The sequence below is a fragment of the Kazachstania africana genome, chromosome 3 (assembly GCF_000304475.1).
Source record: "Kazachstania africana CBS 2517 chromosome 3, complete genome".
Taxonomy (NCBI): Eukaryota; Fungi; Ascomycota; class Saccharomycetes; order Saccharomycetales; family Saccharomycetaceae; genus Kazachstania; species Kazachstania africana.
Window position 1 is genome coordinate 1,248,882 of NC_018942.1, and position 17,059 is coordinate 1,265,940.

A 17,059-nucleotide genomic window follows, 5' to 3' on the forward strand; every position below is an offset into this window, starting at 1 on the left:
CGAATTTTATAATAGATTTTTTTGCCAAGCGATGGTAAGGCTAGAGCAATTCCAAAAGTAAACAAAAATATGATGTTGATGACAATGGTCTGTTGAGGATATATATCACTTTACAAAATTTTTTAAACCACAATTACCTTTTAAATGACATATAATATAACTCTACTCCGCTTATCTAATCTACAATATAAAAATCATCCAATTGTTCTTTCTGCTTATTAAGAATTTCCTTTTCCTATTATTGCCGTGTGCCTTTCTTGGCAAAAGATAAGGCCAAAAAAAAAAAATTTCTATAAACGTAAATGACACAATTGAGTATTATATAGAGGCAAAATAATTCAAAACTTTATGCATTGAATTGCCGTTTGGATTAAACTGTACTTATTTAGTACCATCTTTGACGGCTTTTGCTGCTGCCATTTCCCTTGAACGCAATGTCTTACCCACAAATTTTATTATAAATGGACATAATGTGGTATTTATAACAATCCAGGCAACTAGAATACCGTAGTTTCTTCCCATCTTATGTCTTGAAGTATTGAAAAATATCACTCTCAAAATATCAATAATATTATGCAACGGCATAGCATAACCGTAACGATAGAAATTACTGTCCAAAGCCATTGTAAAATAGGATGGTCCCAGGTTTAAAATAATGAAGGTTATCATCCATATAGGAATAAAAGGCGGTCTGACTAACAAAATCAGACTAACAACATTTTCGGTTGCACCTGCACATGAAAACATGTACAACCAATTTGACATCCAATAAATGATGAACCCTGCTCTACCAAAGGCAAGAGTAAAATCAACTTGATAAATAGCCGAAACGGTGCAAATGAATAGTGACAAAACCATACAATTCAATGCAGTTATGCAAAACCTGTAGACAAACATGTATCTTGGCTGCAAAACCCTTGCCATTTCTGCATGGGCGGGTCCAAAAATAAAGAACTGGAAGGCAGTTAATACTAAAGTGTAAACAGGTCCGAATTGGGTAGTGCAGAATAAGATTATCGCATAGAATTTCCGATAATCTGTGAAGGTGAACGTCATTTGTCCCGCTTCAGGAACTCTTGTTATATTAAGTGAATTATCTGCTATAGATGTAATGTTTGCTAGAAACTGTGGAAAGTATGTAGAAGTATAGTAAGTTCCAAAATCTGATTCCAGCGTTTGTACGTGTGTTAAAATCCACTTTTTGAGATTCACAGGATCTCTACCAGATTCATAAATTGCCTCGAAATAGGCACTTGGTAAAAATGTGTCTGAACTGTTTTCAAAGAGAGCCTTATACAATTGCAGTGTCACATTTGGCTGCACATTAAGGGAGACAAAGTATTTCTCCTGATAAATTAGGTCCGTTATCCTTACGTTTATTTCTTCAGTTGTATTAACATGAAACTTTTCGCTGAAAGTTGAGGTATTGTAAATATGCCAGTTTCCTGGAATCTTAGAAATTAAAGATGGAATTATGTCGGTCATTGGAATGACTGGAATGATGGATTGGTCGACGATATCATCTTGAATGACCGCTAAGTAGTTGACCTTATCAAAATGAGAATCTGATTTGTATACATTGCCCCAAAATATAGAAAATAAAATAAAAATAACGCAGGCAAAGGTCAAGTTGATGAAACAAAACTCGAGAATTACCTTTTTTCTTTCGTCTTTTAATCTTTTAGAAAAAAGCGTAGTTTTGCTCCTACTTAGCGACGCCATCTTATTAGACAATGAGGCAGCTACACTTCTGACATCAGTTGTTGTGCGAGACAGGTCCAGTTCTGATTGGGAAGATTGTTGATCATCTTCGATATCACTTATTGGTATATCCTTACTAGCACCATGGGTCCTAGCTGATAAAAATGATAGAGCATCTGAATAAACAGTCTTTGAGTCATTTTGCTCCTCAAAATCTTCTCTATAATCTTCTGTGTATGCCAAATTTGTATAGTTCATTTCCTGTTGCATAATTTCGGTTTCTACCAGTGGGTATGCGTCTGATCTTATATTTGGATGGTTTGAAAGACCTGATGACCGTCTCATCTTTTCTTCATCGTTACCAGTAGAGTACTTTCTTCGGTTGGTATTCGACATTTTTACAAGACCAAACTATACTATTTTGCTGTTTTTTAAACAATGTTCCAGCAAGGGAGACATACACTAATATATTATTGAATGCTTAAACGGTTCCTTACTTGAAACCTTTATATAATGGCTTGCTCTAGTTTTTAATGTAGAAGATAGATTGGGATAAAATTTCCTAAAAGCTCGCTTAGTAAAAAAACAGTAAACGGCGACGCGCTCGCTAAATAAAGACATTCACATGAGAACGCCGTACCATTGGACAGCTTAGAAATAACGAGTTGACTAAGGGCAAGACAGTGGAATTTAGCTGCCACCGGAGCATTGAAGCTCATACAAGAGAAACTTATCATGTATTATATAATCTGAAAGGAATAGGATGGTACTTTCATCTTAGGACCACCACCAGATACAGTATTTGCTTCATGGGGAGTATAGGTACAGGAGCAAAACCATCGCAATACCTTACCAACTCCGTAAAAAAAATCTATTTCGTGCTCATAGCAGCTTCTCTTCTCTCAACGACTTTTCTTATATACTTCAAAATAAAGATCGACAAACATCCATTCAGTACAATCCATGCACATAAAACACCATAATTTCTCCCCATTTTCCTTTTCGAAACATTCAGAAAAATGACTCTGTATATGTCAACAGCATTGTGTAGTGGCATCATATATCCGTAGCGATAGAATGGACTATCTAAAGCCATTGTGAACAAAGTTGGAGCTAGATTCAAAATAACGAAACTCAAAACCCATATACCTGTGAACTGTGGCCTATACAAGAAAATTAATCCAATAACATTTTCATTTGCCCCAGCAACTGCAAACATGAATAGCCAGGTCGACATCCAATAAACTATAAATCCCGCTTTCCCAAACGCCAATGTGAAATCAACGTGATAAATAGCACTGATCGTGCATATGAACAATGATAGAATAAATGCTGTAAAACAGGTAATCGACCATCTGTATATCAAAGCATGCCTCGGTTTAAGAATCCTCGCCATTCTAGCATGTACTGGCCCATAAATTAAAAATTGGAAGACTGTTAATGTCATTGTGTAGATAGCCCCAACCTGAGCAGGCCCATATAAAATACGATCATAAAACGGTCTATAATCTAGAAAATTAAACTTCATTATTGTTGCGAACGATAACTTCGTAGAATTTACTGGTGTTGGTAAAGTAATATTGCTTAAAAATCCAGGCAAATAGGTATTTGTATAATACTCTTGAAAACTTGTTTGCAAGCTTGTAATCAAAGGTAGCATAAACGATTTAATATTAATGGGATCACGCCCACTCTCGTATACTGACTCGAATAAATCTGTGGAATTAAAAGCTGGACTGTCATTTGTCGTCAATGAATCATACAGTCTTTCTGTGACATTTGGTTGGACATTAAAGGAAATAAAGTATTTTTCATCATAAACTAAGCTGATGATTTTGGCATTGATTTCTTCGGTAGACTTAACGTTGTATTTGTCTTGAAAACTGCTTGTGTTGAATACATGCCATGTTCCAGGTAGTTGCGCTATCAGAGCGGGAAATATAGCGGTCATTGGCAATATAGAAGCATCTGGACTCACTATATCATCCTGGATTACTGCAAGTATCTTGGTCCTATAGTAGTAATGCGCTGTATTATAGGTGGCGCCCCAAAATAATACAAAGATAGTTAAAATGAAACAAATAAGCACCATGTTTGTCAGCAGGAACCTTAAAACAACTTGATGTCTTTTATCTTGCAAACGTGGAGACCAGTAACTAGTCTTTGATTGTTTCAGATTAGGCATAGCTGCTGTCAAGACCTTTGAAAGAATCGATTGACTGTCGTCTGGGGCCCTAGCTTCTTGACTTGACTGTCTGTTAGCTATGCTCGGAATATAATGCTGCTCTGTTTCTGCAATGCTTGTTACAGAACTATTGAGTGAAGCGTTACTCCTGTATACTATGTTGGACTGTGTCATAATATGACCAAGTACTTCCGATTCTACCTGGGGATAGACCTCACTATTGTTATTTTCACCACCTATGGAGTTCAGGGTGACGCTGCTACGACTTCTATTTCGTACACCTGCCTCATTGCTACTGGAAGAATGATATATATGGACGGGATCGGTCATGCCAATATGTTAGGAGTGGAATAATACCGGCTTGAAATAAACGTATAGTAATTGTGAGAGTGATATTCCCAAACTTTGTATTAGAGTAATTGGGCAATGCAATTCACTTGGCACAGTTTATAAATCTCGGTATGGCAGGATAATGCGAATTTAGATGATAAGAGCTACTAATTCAATGCAATTCTTCACTTTTAGGATTTTCCAATATCTCGCTATAACCCATTTTCCGGACATTGATATATAGCCGCATGAGATTGATAGTACCAATACATGAAAACATTTCGGTAAGTTAACGTCTCAAAGCTTACATACGTAATATATGCTATTACTTATTAAATATCTCTTAATTTACAGTCATGGGGATTGATAAGATTGCGATCGCACATCACTTGTAGAGCGATCGGAACAACTCGTGGATGTTGATAAAGAAGTTGCCGAGTATATACTTGCGCTTCTGTTAGGTGATGCGTCAGTCGTCGTACTGATGTTGCTTCCAGTGTCGACAGACTCTACAGAATCCTTAGTAGGAGATGAATCAGTGCTTTCCATAGCAGCCAATGCTCTCTTTTGAGCTGTTTTAGCCACAAACCGTATAACGAATGGACACAAAGCCATATTGATAACAACCCAAGCAGCCAACACACCATAATTCCTTCCCATTTTCACTCTTGAGGTGTTCAAAAAAATAACTCTAAAAATATCTACAGCATTGTGCAAGGGCATCATATACCCATACCTATAAAAATTGTTGCTCAATGCCAGTGAGAAAATCGTCGGCGCCAAGTTGATTACTATGAAGGAAAAAATCCAGATACCTGCAAATTGGGGCTTTAAAAGGAATATTATACTCAGAACATTCTCATTTGTCCCTGCAGCAGCCATCATAAACAACCAATTTGACATCCAGTAGATTACAAACCCAGCTTTACCAAATGCTAGAGTAAAATCAACTTGATAGATTGCTGACACCGTGCAGACAAACAAGGAAAGTATGAAACATGTCAATGAAGTGATTGCATACCTATAAATAATGGTATGTCTTGGTTTCAACACTTTGGCCATTTCAGCATGAACAGGACCGAATATCATAAACTGAAACACGGTCAATAAAAGAGTGTATATAGGGCCAAACTGTGTTGTACATAATAGTGTCCTTGAGTAAAACTGCCTATAATCAACATAAGTGAAGGCAAATTCACCTGCCGAGGTAATTCTCGTCATATTTAACTGTGTCGCAGTTAATGGTGCTGTAGTAATATTATCAATAAATTGCGGGAAATAGGTAGAAGTATAATACTGCTGATAAACCATTTCAAGCTCTTCCATAACGGGAAGAATCCAATTTTTAAGATTTGTTGGGTCTCGACCTGTCTCATATGTAACCTCGAAAAATGCTGAAGGTTGGAAAATGTTGGAGCTTGAGCTTGTAAGTGAGTTGTAGAGGGATCGAGTAACGTTTGGAAACACATTCAATGATACAAAAAAATCCTCATGATATATCAAGCCAGTAACTTTTGCATTAATTTCTTGAGTTGTAGTGACATGAAATTTTTCTTGAAATTCAGTCGTGTTGTAAACATGCCAATTTCCGGGAAGTGCTTGTATCAATGAAGGTAAAATAGCGGTCATTGATGCCACTGGACTATCGTTTGACAATGAATCATCCTGAATAACCACTAAATGATTTACCTTATGGAAGTAATAATTTGTGTTGTAAACAACACCCCAGAATAAATTGAAAATCACTAGAATAACACATATAAGAATCAAATTGGTCCCCAGAAATTGTAAAATAACCCATTTCCTTTCATCTTTAATTCTCTTGGAAAAAAAATTTGTTTGCTTTGCTTCCAGTGGGATTAGCTTATTAGTTATAGTTCTGACAATACTTAACTCACTTCTTGCATCGCTCGGACGTCTTGAAAGTCCCTGTTCTTCCTGAATAGCACCATTTCCGAAGGTGCTACTTAAAATAGATTGCAAATAATTCTTATCACTTTGTGCAGTACTTGCGGAGGAGCCTGCCGAAGTAGTTGGTGCTATAATACTCTTTCTACGTAAGTTGTTATCACTGTTTTCCTGATATGCAACGTTACTGCTCGTCATGATACGGCCTAGCATCTCCGTCTCAACCTGTGGGTAGACATTGGACCTGTCTTCAACCCGACTGTTGTAAGTCCTAAGATCCGCTAAACTTTCTGGCTCAAAAGAATGAACTGATGTACTTGACGACCTACTAGAGTGTAAATCTGATAAAGAAGATTCTGAACTACCAGGATCTACAGTAGGTTCTACCATTTTTCGGCAACGAAAAGCAACAATAAAGTTAAATCTAGCTATTATTCTACTATATGACTTCAAAATAACACAAATGTCTTCGCCCTTGAAATCTAAATAAATTAAAAAGAGAGGCTAATTGCAATGGTAATGTATAATATATCCAGTTGTCTTTTCAGAATCATACTCCCTTGTTAATATTCATTACTACAAGTAAAAAGTGCTAAGGAAAAGATGCACAATCGAGGTCAATTTATTATTTAATTCTGCATCGATAATGGAGGGGCTCAAAACATCAACGGAAAATTCCGGTTCAAAAACTACCGAAAAAGGGCTGAAGATCCGATAAGGGAAATATGATCTCCGTACTTTCCCAACTAGGAAGGAAATTAAATTAAAACGGAAAATTGAATGTTCCGAACTATAAACTATGAGATATATATATATATATACCTACGCATACACATTATTCTTTAATGTCATTATCTGAAGAGGCATTTTGGGTTGCTTCTGCTGCTGCCTTTTCTCGTTTTGCGACCGTTCTAGAGACCCATCTTAAAACAACTTCAGCAAGTGCGGTGTTGAGAGCTACCCACGCCACTAAAACACCATAATTTCTTCCCATTTTGCTTTTCGAAACGTCAAAAAATATGACTCTATATATATCGATAATGTTGTGCAGAGGCATTGCGTACCCATACCTGTAAAAATTACTGTCTAATGCCATTGAAAAGAAGCTTGGACCCAAATTCAATATGACGAAACCCAAGACCCAGAATCCTAAGAAAGGAGGATCATATAGGAAAATCATGCTAATCACATTTTCATTGGCACCTGCTACAGATAGCATGAAGAGCCAAGTGGACATCCAGAATATCACGAATCCCCCTTTACCAAAAGTGGGTGTGAAATCAACTTGATAAATGGCGCTAACTGTAGAGATAAATAGTGACAGAAGAAAACATGTACCCCATGTTATACAACACCTGTACACAGTTATGTATTTGGGTTTTAAGACTTGTGCCATTTGAGCGTGAATAGGACCATAAATTAAATATTGGAAAACTGTTAAAATCAAGGTATAAATAGCACCAATAATAGTTGTGCACATAAGTAGACGATCAGTAAAAGGTCTATAATCATTTGCATTGAATGATAATGATGTCGCATATGATAATTTGAGCGGATTAATCGTTTCTATGGGTACTTCGCTCGAAATGTTCCGAAGGAATTGTGGCAGATATTCTTGGGTATAATATGATGCTACAGATGTTTCGAAAGCTGTCATAATAGGATACATCCAGGGCTTTAAACTAATGAGATCACGACTACTTTCATAACTGACTTCAAATAACTCTGTAGAATTGAAGACAAGACTCGAATTCTCTTGGGCTAAGGAATTGTACAAAATTTGAGTTACATTGGGTTGTACATTGAGTGACATGAAATATAACTCATCGTATATCAGCTTAAGAACTTCAGCATTTATTTCTTCAGTGCCGTGGACGTTGAATTTCTTTTCAAATTGGGAAGTGTTGTAAACATGCCACGTTGCCTCTTGCTCTTCCACTAATGATGGCAATACGGATATAAAGGGAATGACAGAACTATTTATGTCAACAATATCATCTTGAAGGACAGCTAGGATATTGACCTTGTAATAAAAATGAGAGGCATTGTATGTATTCCCCCAAAATAATGAAAATGCAATTAAAATGAAACAAATTAAGGAAAAATTCACAAGAAGGAACCTTCTTAGGACCATCTTTCTTTCCTCACGTAGCTTGGGAGAGAAAAATCTTGTTTTCGTCCTTACTAACGAGTTTGACTGATCTGTTGCAACACTTATGTGACTAACCCTGTCATCTCGAACTATCACCTCTTCCTCATCGACCTCTCTTGTTGGTTCGTATTCCAGATTCGAGGCTGTCATGATGCGACCTAGTATTTCTGACTCTACCTGTGGATAGGCAAGATTCTCAGAGTGTTCACCACCATTGTAGGCCTGCTCTGGCTCCGACACAGAAGACGAACCTATACTTGATGTTTCAAGCTCACTTGAACTTGCGAAAGAAGACATAGTTACTTAATTTACGTAATTATATGTAACCAGACGAAGATTTAAAAATCCCTTCAAGCGCTTTTCAAGAACTTTACTCTAACCTATTTATTTGATTCCAGATCATAAAAGAATGAAGAATGAGGATTAATTCAGATGTAGAAGTTTCCGCATTTGCCAAGAGCATCAGAACTCAGTTACCACCACCTGAAAAATGCGCTACAATTGGTACTACACACGGGATAACTGAATTGGGACGTAATCCGCGGGGTTGTTATTAAGCGCGTACGGCAGAACGTTTAACGCGGTTGTGTTCAGGCAAATCGAGGGAGTATCCTATTTTTCCCGCAAGTTTCCTATGTTTTTTTTGCCGCTGCGTGATTCCGCCGGGAGGGATTGAGCCTGCCTTTGGAGTCGTGAATTTTTGGTTTGAAGCGAAGCGAAGCGTTCCGTCCCAGATCAATGAGATCTCCGTTCGTATCCAGAGTGTAAATCAGAAGTGCGTATATTATTGTACAAAGTAGAAACTTTTGCAAATGAATGTGTCTATATAGAGCTGCTTTTACAGTGTCCTATTTATCTTGCTTTCTCTTTTCCTTCAAGGCAGCTTTTGTTTTATGGGCAACAATCAATTGAATGCATTTCATTGCTACGGGCATACAAGCGGTATTTAAAGCTATCCATGCCACTAAGATACCGTAGTTTCTCCCCATCTTGTATCTGCTTAAATCTAAGAATAATGTTCTATAGATATCGACGATGTTATGTAGGGGCATCATGTAACCGTACCTGTAGAAATTGCTATCGAGGGCCATGGTGAAGAAAGTAGGTGCAATATTTAAAATGACGAAACCTAAGATCCAAAGACCCGTGTACTGTGGCTTCCAAGCGAATAAAATACTTATTACGTTCTCATTAGCACCTGCAACTGCCATCATGAACAACCATGTAGACATCCAATAAATCATAAATCCACCCCTGCCGAAAGCTAATGTGAAATTGACGTGGTAAATTGCTGAAATTGTGCATACAAACAGAGACAAAATAAAACACGTACACCAAGTCACTGTAATTCTGTAAAGACACATATATTTGGGTTTCAGTAATCCTGCCATTTGACCGTGGACGGGTCCCATAATTAGAAATTGAAACACTGTAAGAACCAATGTATAAATGACACCTATTTGAGTACAACTGTAGAAAATACGATCGTAGAAAGGTCTGTTATCTACGTACTCAAAATTAAAGCTACCGGCGTTAGCTATATTTGTGGTATTGTAGGTATTGCTCGATGTAATATTCGAAAGAAAAGATGGTAAATAAGTGGAAATATAATATGACTTAAAATATGATTCCAACGTAGTTATAAGGGGCAACATGAATGGTTTAATACCAGTAGGATCTCTACCACTTTCATAATAAGATTTGAAAAAATCGGTCGATGACCAATATGTTGCATTTGGAACGGTTAAAGATTGATATAATGATTGAGTCACGTTTGGAAGGACATTGAAAGAAAGAAAGAACTTCTCGTCATAAATCAATTTGATGACTTTTTCATTTATTTCTTCCGTCGTATTAACGCCATATTTTTCTGCAAAGCTTGTTGTATTGTAAAGATGCCACTGACCGGGCAATTCAGCTATCAGCTCCTCTAACATTGGTGTCATTTGTGTAACCGTTGAATCAGAATCAAGTTGATCGTCTTGGATAAGTGCCAGAATTCTTACTTTGTTATAGTGGCTTGTTGTTTGATATGTTGAACCCCAAAACAAATCAAATATGATCAAAATGAAAATGAAAAGGACCAAGTTTGTCATTGCAAACTGAATAAAAACTTTCTTCCTATGATCCTTCAGTTTTGGAGAGAAGAATCTCGTCCTTTCCTTTGCTAGTGAGGGTGCAGCTGCCTTAGGCTCTTCAGTGACAGGGTTTCCTTTCGATGTGATTAACGAATCTATGGATGGCTCATAATCTTTAGCGCTGTCAGCTATACTGCCACTTTCATTGTTACTGTTTGATCTTGAATTCAGCTTGTCATCTGCTAACAGCTTGCCAACTTCCGCATCTTCTCTATCGTCGACTGACATTGTCTATATCATCAGTCATAGAACAACGAACAATTGATTGCAAAATGAAACTTCATATCTATATATACTTCAAACTGACAGGATAGACCCCATATGGAGTCCACAAGACTTCCTCTGCAACGTGCAATCAATTAATTGAGAGACCGGAAATTCACGAAGTTGCTGTCGCCTATGTCTCGGCTGCAACAAAGAGTCTTGATTTTCATCCCATGGGAATCTCTCCCGTTTTGGTAAAAGCCGTCGTCGAGAAACGGAAACCAGAGAGAGAGACACTGCATTCCGCAAAACAACCGTGATTCAAGGAACAGTTTCAACGAACTGGTACCGAAGCGGGAGTTAGAAACGTTTCAGAAACGAAAGAGAGCAAATTGGAATCTGTAAATAAAAGTTGAATACAAAGTGTCTATATTATATAAGAACCACAAAAGGTCGTTAAATTAAAAGCGGAATGACTAGAATAAGAATAGAATAGCTAAAAGTACGGAAATTATCCCGTTTGTTTTTTTGTGTTACCGGTGCCCACATATTGGGTGACTTGCGGGACGCTAGTTGAGGACGTTGACGATTGAACAACGTAAGTGGACTCACTTGTTATTTGTGAACGTGAAAAGAGGGATGATGTAGAGGTAGTTGAGTTCTTGGTAGATTTAGTAGTTGTAGAAACAATATCTCCCGTAGAGACTGGAGGTACTGAGCTGCTTGCTCCGCTCGAGAGAGTTGTAGTTGAAGATGTTATTGATTCAGTGGTTACTGTCTCGGTGCTTGTGGTTACATCATTAGATGTTACAATAACAGGTGGCACTATGGTACTTGATGTTGTTTTGTCAGATTTGATAGATGATGGAGGGGTTACAATACTCGAGCTCTTTGAAGAAGATACGGTACTTAGTGAGTTTGAAATAGTGGAGATGATGCTCGTGCCTGGAGTACTAGTTAAAACACTTGATGTCCTATTTGAGCTGGTGATTGTAATAGAAGAAGAGCTTGGCAATGATAATACAGTAGATAGAGTGGTTGTATTAATTGAACTGCTTGAAGTAGAGGAAACCATAGAAGTACTTGGAGTTTCAACGTGATAAACAATTTCTGGGGTAGTTTCACTGTTACTGCCAGTTACGAAAGTAGATTCGGTAGAGTAGGTAGTAGTGTATGATCCAGTCCAGCCAGTGGTGGTAGTAGAAACTAATTCAGTGCTTGGAGTTTCAACGTGATAGACAATTTCTGGAGTAGTCTCACTGTTACTGCCAGTTACGAAAGTAGATTCGGTAGAGTAGGTAGTAGTGTATGATCCAGTCCAGCCAGTGGTGGTAGTAGAAACTAATTCAGTGCTTGGAGTTTCAACGTGGTAGACAATTTCTGGAGTAGTTTCACTGTTACTGCCAGTTACGAAAGTAGATTCGGTAGAGTAGGTAGTAGTGTATGATCCAGTCCAGCCAGTGGTGGTAGTAGAAACTAATTCAGTGCTTGGAGTTTCAACGTGGTAGACAATTTCTGGGGTAGTTTCACTGTTACTGCCAGTTACGAAGGTGGATTCGGTAGAGTAGGTAGTAGTGTATGATCCAGTCCACCCAGTGGTGGTAGTAGATGTGATAGGAATACTAGAAGTTTCTATAGCAATATTCCTAGCAGCTGCAGCTGCAGCCTGGTAGCCTTGCTTAATACTTAGCATATTATACGTAGAGATAGAGGTGACGTAAGTGGTGTTATAAGTTGTATCCATACAAGTGTATTGCATATTGATATCATGCAATACTGTAGTAGCACCACTGGTGATTGTTTGAAGAACATTAACAAATAACATATCTTCAGGTTTGGATTCCCCTACAGAAATCATTAAGGTATCATCAAAACAGAGAGTATCTGCGTCAGTCTCGTTATAACTTTTTGGTAACCACCAATCGTTAAATTCGTTAGACACGTAAACTTGTACTGAAGAACAGTCAATATCTAAACCTTCGTCGGTGCTATCGAAATCTATAGTTTCAGTGCCTCCTACTAGATGACCACTTGGACAATTCATACCCAAGTAATAAACCTCAATACTGTCATAGGATGTAGTACGGCTTATAAAATAAAAGTCCATATCGAAGGAAGAAGAATCAAAAATAATATCGGTAGACATCTGATCCCCAAAACTTACGGTAGTTGTACCATTCTCATAATAATTTGCACCTTCCAGCTCATATTCGTAGGCAGAATCACCTGAACTGAAGGTTAATCCGAAAGTAATATTGCCTGTAATAAGTGAATATGCAGAAAAATTACCTATGGCTTCACAAACAAAGATAGTGTTTGGGTATAGATAAGCTGCTTGTTGTGCGACATAACAGTTAAAAATATCAGTACCATCATCTAGGGAAATTGTCATGTTACTAGAATTATCACCATTCAACAATAAACGATAGACATGCTCCAAATTTAAAGTAAATGTGTCACCTTGCTTGATTGTGGATGCATCTTCAATGGAAAAGTCAAAACTGGCTTCCCAACCTAAATGTGGATAGGCTTCAGATAATGCAATAACGGAAAGGTTGGCAAAGGTAATGTCAGATATTTCGGTCGCTTTAACAATCAATAGAAATGTGAACGAAATATAAAATAGTTGCAATATCTTTTTTCCAATCATTTTTAGTGGTTTGACGTTTGTCGTGAGAGTAACATAAAGAACGTCACATATGAATATTTGGAACACATTTGTATCTTTATATATTACAACGAGATGGCTCTTTGATGTTAAAATTTCACGTTTAACGTTCTCTTGACCTTGGCAAGTATATAATGAAAGAAGTTGATAGAATTGAGGTTTTCGATTGTTCCTTAGTCGGGTTAATAATAAAAGAGAAACAATGCATAGTGCCCGTACATCTCTGAATAAAAATAGTCAAAAAGCTGTCATTGAGATCTAAAAGGGAAAACAAGCCTCAATGAATAGGTCCTGATCATTTAAAAATCCCTTTAGAAAAGCATGTGGATGTTCCTAACTTTTTTTCTTTGATAAACTCTCACCTTCCTAATTGGGGTTGCTATGAGCGATGACCGTAACGATCTTCAATAAAAACCACAATCAACTACTTCAAAAGCTCCAGTGAAGTAACTGTAGAGAAAGTGTAAAATAAAAGGAAAATGCATCGGTGTTGATGATTCATTGATGATTGTATGAGAGAAGGAAAATAGATCTGTGGACTGTTTCACCGATTAAACACAAGGCTCGCCGGGATAATGAAACATGCTGTTACAAAATAATAACTCAGAGTACATAGCTACACTATTTCTGAACTGCTCCAAAAAAGCAATATAATTGCAAAAATTGCACATAAAATTACTTTTAACAGATAAAAAAGAAAAAAAAGTTTCTTGAACATTTGACCAGATCCCTGCATAATAGTCAAATGATACATTTGCATCAATCATACCAGTATGAAACTGAAACCATATAGTGATAAGCCTTCTCATTTGTTTCAATCTGGGACTCTTACTTCATATGAGCTAAATTTCGCTAATGTTCTTACATTGGAAACTAAGAAAATAATTTGCCATTAACTGAAAATACCCATGTATACGTGAAGGCTTGCCACAAAATCTTTTACCAAATGTGCAGCTTTAAAGAAATCCCACGATGCTTGATAGTGTATTTGAGGTTAGTATTATTAAAGCTGTAAAGTTCCTCATCTTTTGTCAATTTGTAGAAATCCAAAACTTCGGGTAACAATATATATTTTCAATATTTTGCATTTGATTAAATATACTAATGCGATCATTTTAAAAAGAGAAATAAAGATAGTTTGGATCTGGCAGGTCATTCCAAGGAGCCAATATTCGAAGAGTAAGTACTACTCTTCATTTGCATTATGTCTGACCAAAAAATATTCGCGAGATATAAAGCCAATGAGCTCAGATCAGAGTTGCAGATTCTCGATATGAGAAAGGCTAAGCAAAACATAGTTAAGAGAAAAGGTGCTTTGAAGAAAGTTATCGCAAACTTGACGTTGGGTAATTATGCAGAAATGATAATGCTGTTCTCAGAAATTCTGAAATATTGGCGTATTGAGGATGACATAGAAGTCAAGAGAATATGTCATGAATATGTTAGAGCTGTTGGTACAGTGAAACCCAGAAGTACTATAGATGCATTACCTTGTATTTTAGAGGATCTGAGGACAGGCAATGATGAAGTACAGATTTTAGCGTTGACCACTTTAGTTACAGTACCATTTAGCAAGTTTACAGAGGCTGCCTTTAATTTTATTATGACTTTGGTAAACAGACGTTCTACTTCTATGGAGCTTCAAAGAAATGCTATTACTGCATTAGTTCAATTGGATGATTGGAGCCATGAGAAAGTGATGAGTTTAATGCTTCCTTTACGTGATATCTTTGAGCAGAAACTAGATGAACCTGCGATACAAATTGCTGCCTTATCGACTTTATATGCTATCCATGAAAAGAATCTCAATTTGAAGCCTTTCAATATTTCTGTAAATACTGCATTCGACTTATTGGATACGATACCCAGATTGAGTGAATGGGATATCTCCTCCTTATTGGAAGTTCTGCCAGTTTCAGTAGTGCCTCAGAGGCATGGTGAAGCCTATGAAATGATAGATATTGCATTAGAACAATTACAAAACGTTAACACTTCGGTGGCGCTAAATGCTTTGCGATTTATTGTCTATCTTTTCAATTATATTGAAACTGTAGATGAAAATATAACGACTAAACTGTCAAATTGTATTGTTGCACTGCTGGACAAATCACCAGAAATAGAATTTTTAATTTTAAGAAATGTTATACTGCTCTTATTGAGTAGAGATCAGTCTCTACTAAACCTAGATGTGTCTTATTTTTTTATTGAATATCGTGATCCAATCTATATCAAAGATACAAAATTAGAGTGTTTATATCTTTTAGCTAATAAGGGAAACCTGATACAGATTTTAGATGAGCTAGAACAGTACTCCACTGATATCGATATTCAAATGTCACGTAAAGCAATAAGAGCTATAGGGAATTTAGCTGTTAAATTAGGTACCGAATCCGCTAAAATGTGTATGGACATCTTAATTCACTTGTTGCAATTCGGTGTTGATTACGTAATTGAAGAAATCATTTCAGTGTCGAGAAATATTTTAAGAAAGTATCCTGACGATTTCCGCTCAACTGTAAACGAGCTAGTGAACTATATTGATAATATTCAAGAAGCAGAATCTAAGAATGCCATGATTTGGATAATATCTCAGTTTTCAGACCACCTACCGAATTATCTTGAGTTATTTGATACATTCTGTTATAATATCACTGATGAAACATTAGAGGTACAGTATACTTTGTTAAATTCTTCTGTGAAATTTTTTATAAGAAATCCAACACCCTTGGCTGAAAAAATATGCATGAAAGTTTTGAAAGCATTCACTGAAGATGTGAATAACCCAGATTTGAGAAGTCGAGCATTCTTATATTGGCGACTGTTATCTGCTACGAGTGATCCATCAAATAATATTACTATTGAAACTCTGAGCGAAATAATCGACGGAGAATTGCCTTTGATTGAGCTGAATACAAAATTGGACCCACTAATATTAGAAGAGCTCGAATTAAATATAGGTACGATTACTTCTCTCTATTTGAAGCCAAATTCTCAAATCTTTAGAGCAAACAGAATAAAATGTCTTGAACAAAGTCCAATATTGAACAAGACCAAGCAAGATTTGAAAGTTATCAAAGGCACGAAGCCTAGTGGCCACTCTGGAAGAGCATCAAGACAACATAACAAATCGGGAGGGTCGACTCCACAACAAACTATGCCGACCATAAATGACTATGATAAACCTGCGGAGAAGGTAAACCATTTGAAGGGAACGAGAAAATCGAGTATCTCAAGTCCTTCAAAACTATCAAGAAAGCCTTCGATGTTAATGAGGAAATTGTCACTTAAGAAAAAATTTTGAAGTCACAGTCGAATCATATATAAAAATTACATATAAAAATGACTTTGTCCAATTTTTATATCATCAAGTTGTGAATCAATGAATGAAGATTAAAAGTTTTTCAAAATTCAAATTTGCATGCTACCTCTTTCTTTGACAATCTCGTATCAGTCGCACTTTCGCAGACTTTTCCATAGCCCTGACGGTAAGGGACTATTTGTCCTAAAAACCTTTCCATTACCATGATACTTAGTCATATCTCTATTTTAGCGAAATCGAATGCAATTTTCAAAAATAAGACTTTGTTTTATACTGAACTTAGTTCGCGAAATAAGCTCTCTAGTACTGCGAGTGCTCAATACATGGAATAAAATTGAAATTTGTGCTAAAGCTAAGGAAATATTCATCTTTCTGAGGATATTATTTGGCAATGCCTAAGTCAAGACAATATGAAATAAGGCCCCAATTAGAAACGATTGTGATGTTAATTAGA

The 17,059-nt window shown here is 36.7% G+C and overlaps 7 protein-coding genes across 7 annotated transcripts; 1 reads left to right on the forward strand and 6 right to left on the reverse strand.

Annotated features, from left to right (window-relative positions):
* Nucleotides 1-381: 381 nt before the first annotated feature.
* On the reverse strand, nt 382-2,097 carry KAFR0C06256 (SNG1 family protein; the record flags this gene model as incomplete). Its single annotated transcript, XM_003956705.1, has 1 exon — nt 382-2,097. One exon carries the CDS (start codon nt 2,095-2,097, stop codon nt 382-384), a length of 1,716 nt encoding a protein of 571 aa, XP_003956754.1.
* Nucleotides 2,098-2,572: 475 nt separating this feature from the next.
* KAFR0C06258 (SNG1 family protein) lies at nt 2,573-4,216 on the reverse strand (the record flags this gene model as incomplete). The annotated part of the gene is made up of 1 exon (XM_003956706.1): nt 2,573-4,216. One exon carries the CDS (start codon nt 4,214-4,216, stop codon nt 2,573-2,575), a length of 1,644 nt encoding a protein of 547 aa, XP_003956755.1.
* A 354-nt stretch (nt 4,217-4,570) lies between these two features.
* On the reverse strand, nt 4,571-6,514 carry KAFR0C06260 (SNG1 family protein; the record flags this gene model as incomplete). Its single annotated transcript, XM_003956707.1, has 1 exon — nt 4,571-6,514. The coding sequence occupies one exon, from the start codon at nt 6,512-6,514 to the stop codon at nt 4,571-4,573; it is 1,944 nt and encodes a 647-aa protein (XP_003956756.1).
* A 445-nt stretch (nt 6,515-6,959) lies between these two features.
* KAFR0C06263 (SNG1 family protein) lies at nt 6,960-8,573 on the reverse strand (the record flags this gene model as incomplete). Its single annotated transcript, XM_003956708.1, has 1 exon — nt 6,960-8,573. One exon carries the CDS (start codon nt 8,571-8,573, stop codon nt 6,960-6,962), a length of 1,614 nt encoding a protein of 537 aa, XP_003956757.1.
* Nucleotides 8,574-9,124: 551 nt separating this feature from the next.
* Nucleotides 9,125-10,642, reverse strand: KAFR0C06275 (SNG1 family protein; the record flags this gene model as incomplete). The annotated part of the gene is made up of 1 exon (XM_003956709.1): nt 9,125-10,642. The coding sequence occupies one exon, from the start codon at nt 10,640-10,642 to the stop codon at nt 9,125-9,127; it is 1,518 nt and encodes a 505-aa protein (XP_003956758.1).
* A 487-nt stretch (nt 10,643-11,129) lies between these two features.
* Nucleotides 11,130-13,268, reverse strand: SAG1 (Sag1p; the record flags this gene model as incomplete). Its single annotated transcript, XM_003956710.1, has 1 exon — nt 11,130-13,268. One exon carries the CDS (start codon nt 13,266-13,268, stop codon nt 11,130-11,132), a length of 2,139 nt encoding a protein of 712 aa, XP_003956759.1.
* A 1,222-nt stretch (nt 13,269-14,490) lies between these two features.
* On the forward strand, nt 14,491-16,587 carry APL1 (Apl1p; the record flags this gene model as incomplete). The annotated part of the gene is made up of 1 exon (XM_003956711.1): nt 14,491-16,587. One exon carries the CDS (start codon nt 14,491-14,493, stop codon nt 16,585-16,587), a length of 2,097 nt encoding a protein of 698 aa, XP_003956760.1.
* Between the last annotated feature and the right edge of the window lie 472 nt (nt 16,588-17,059).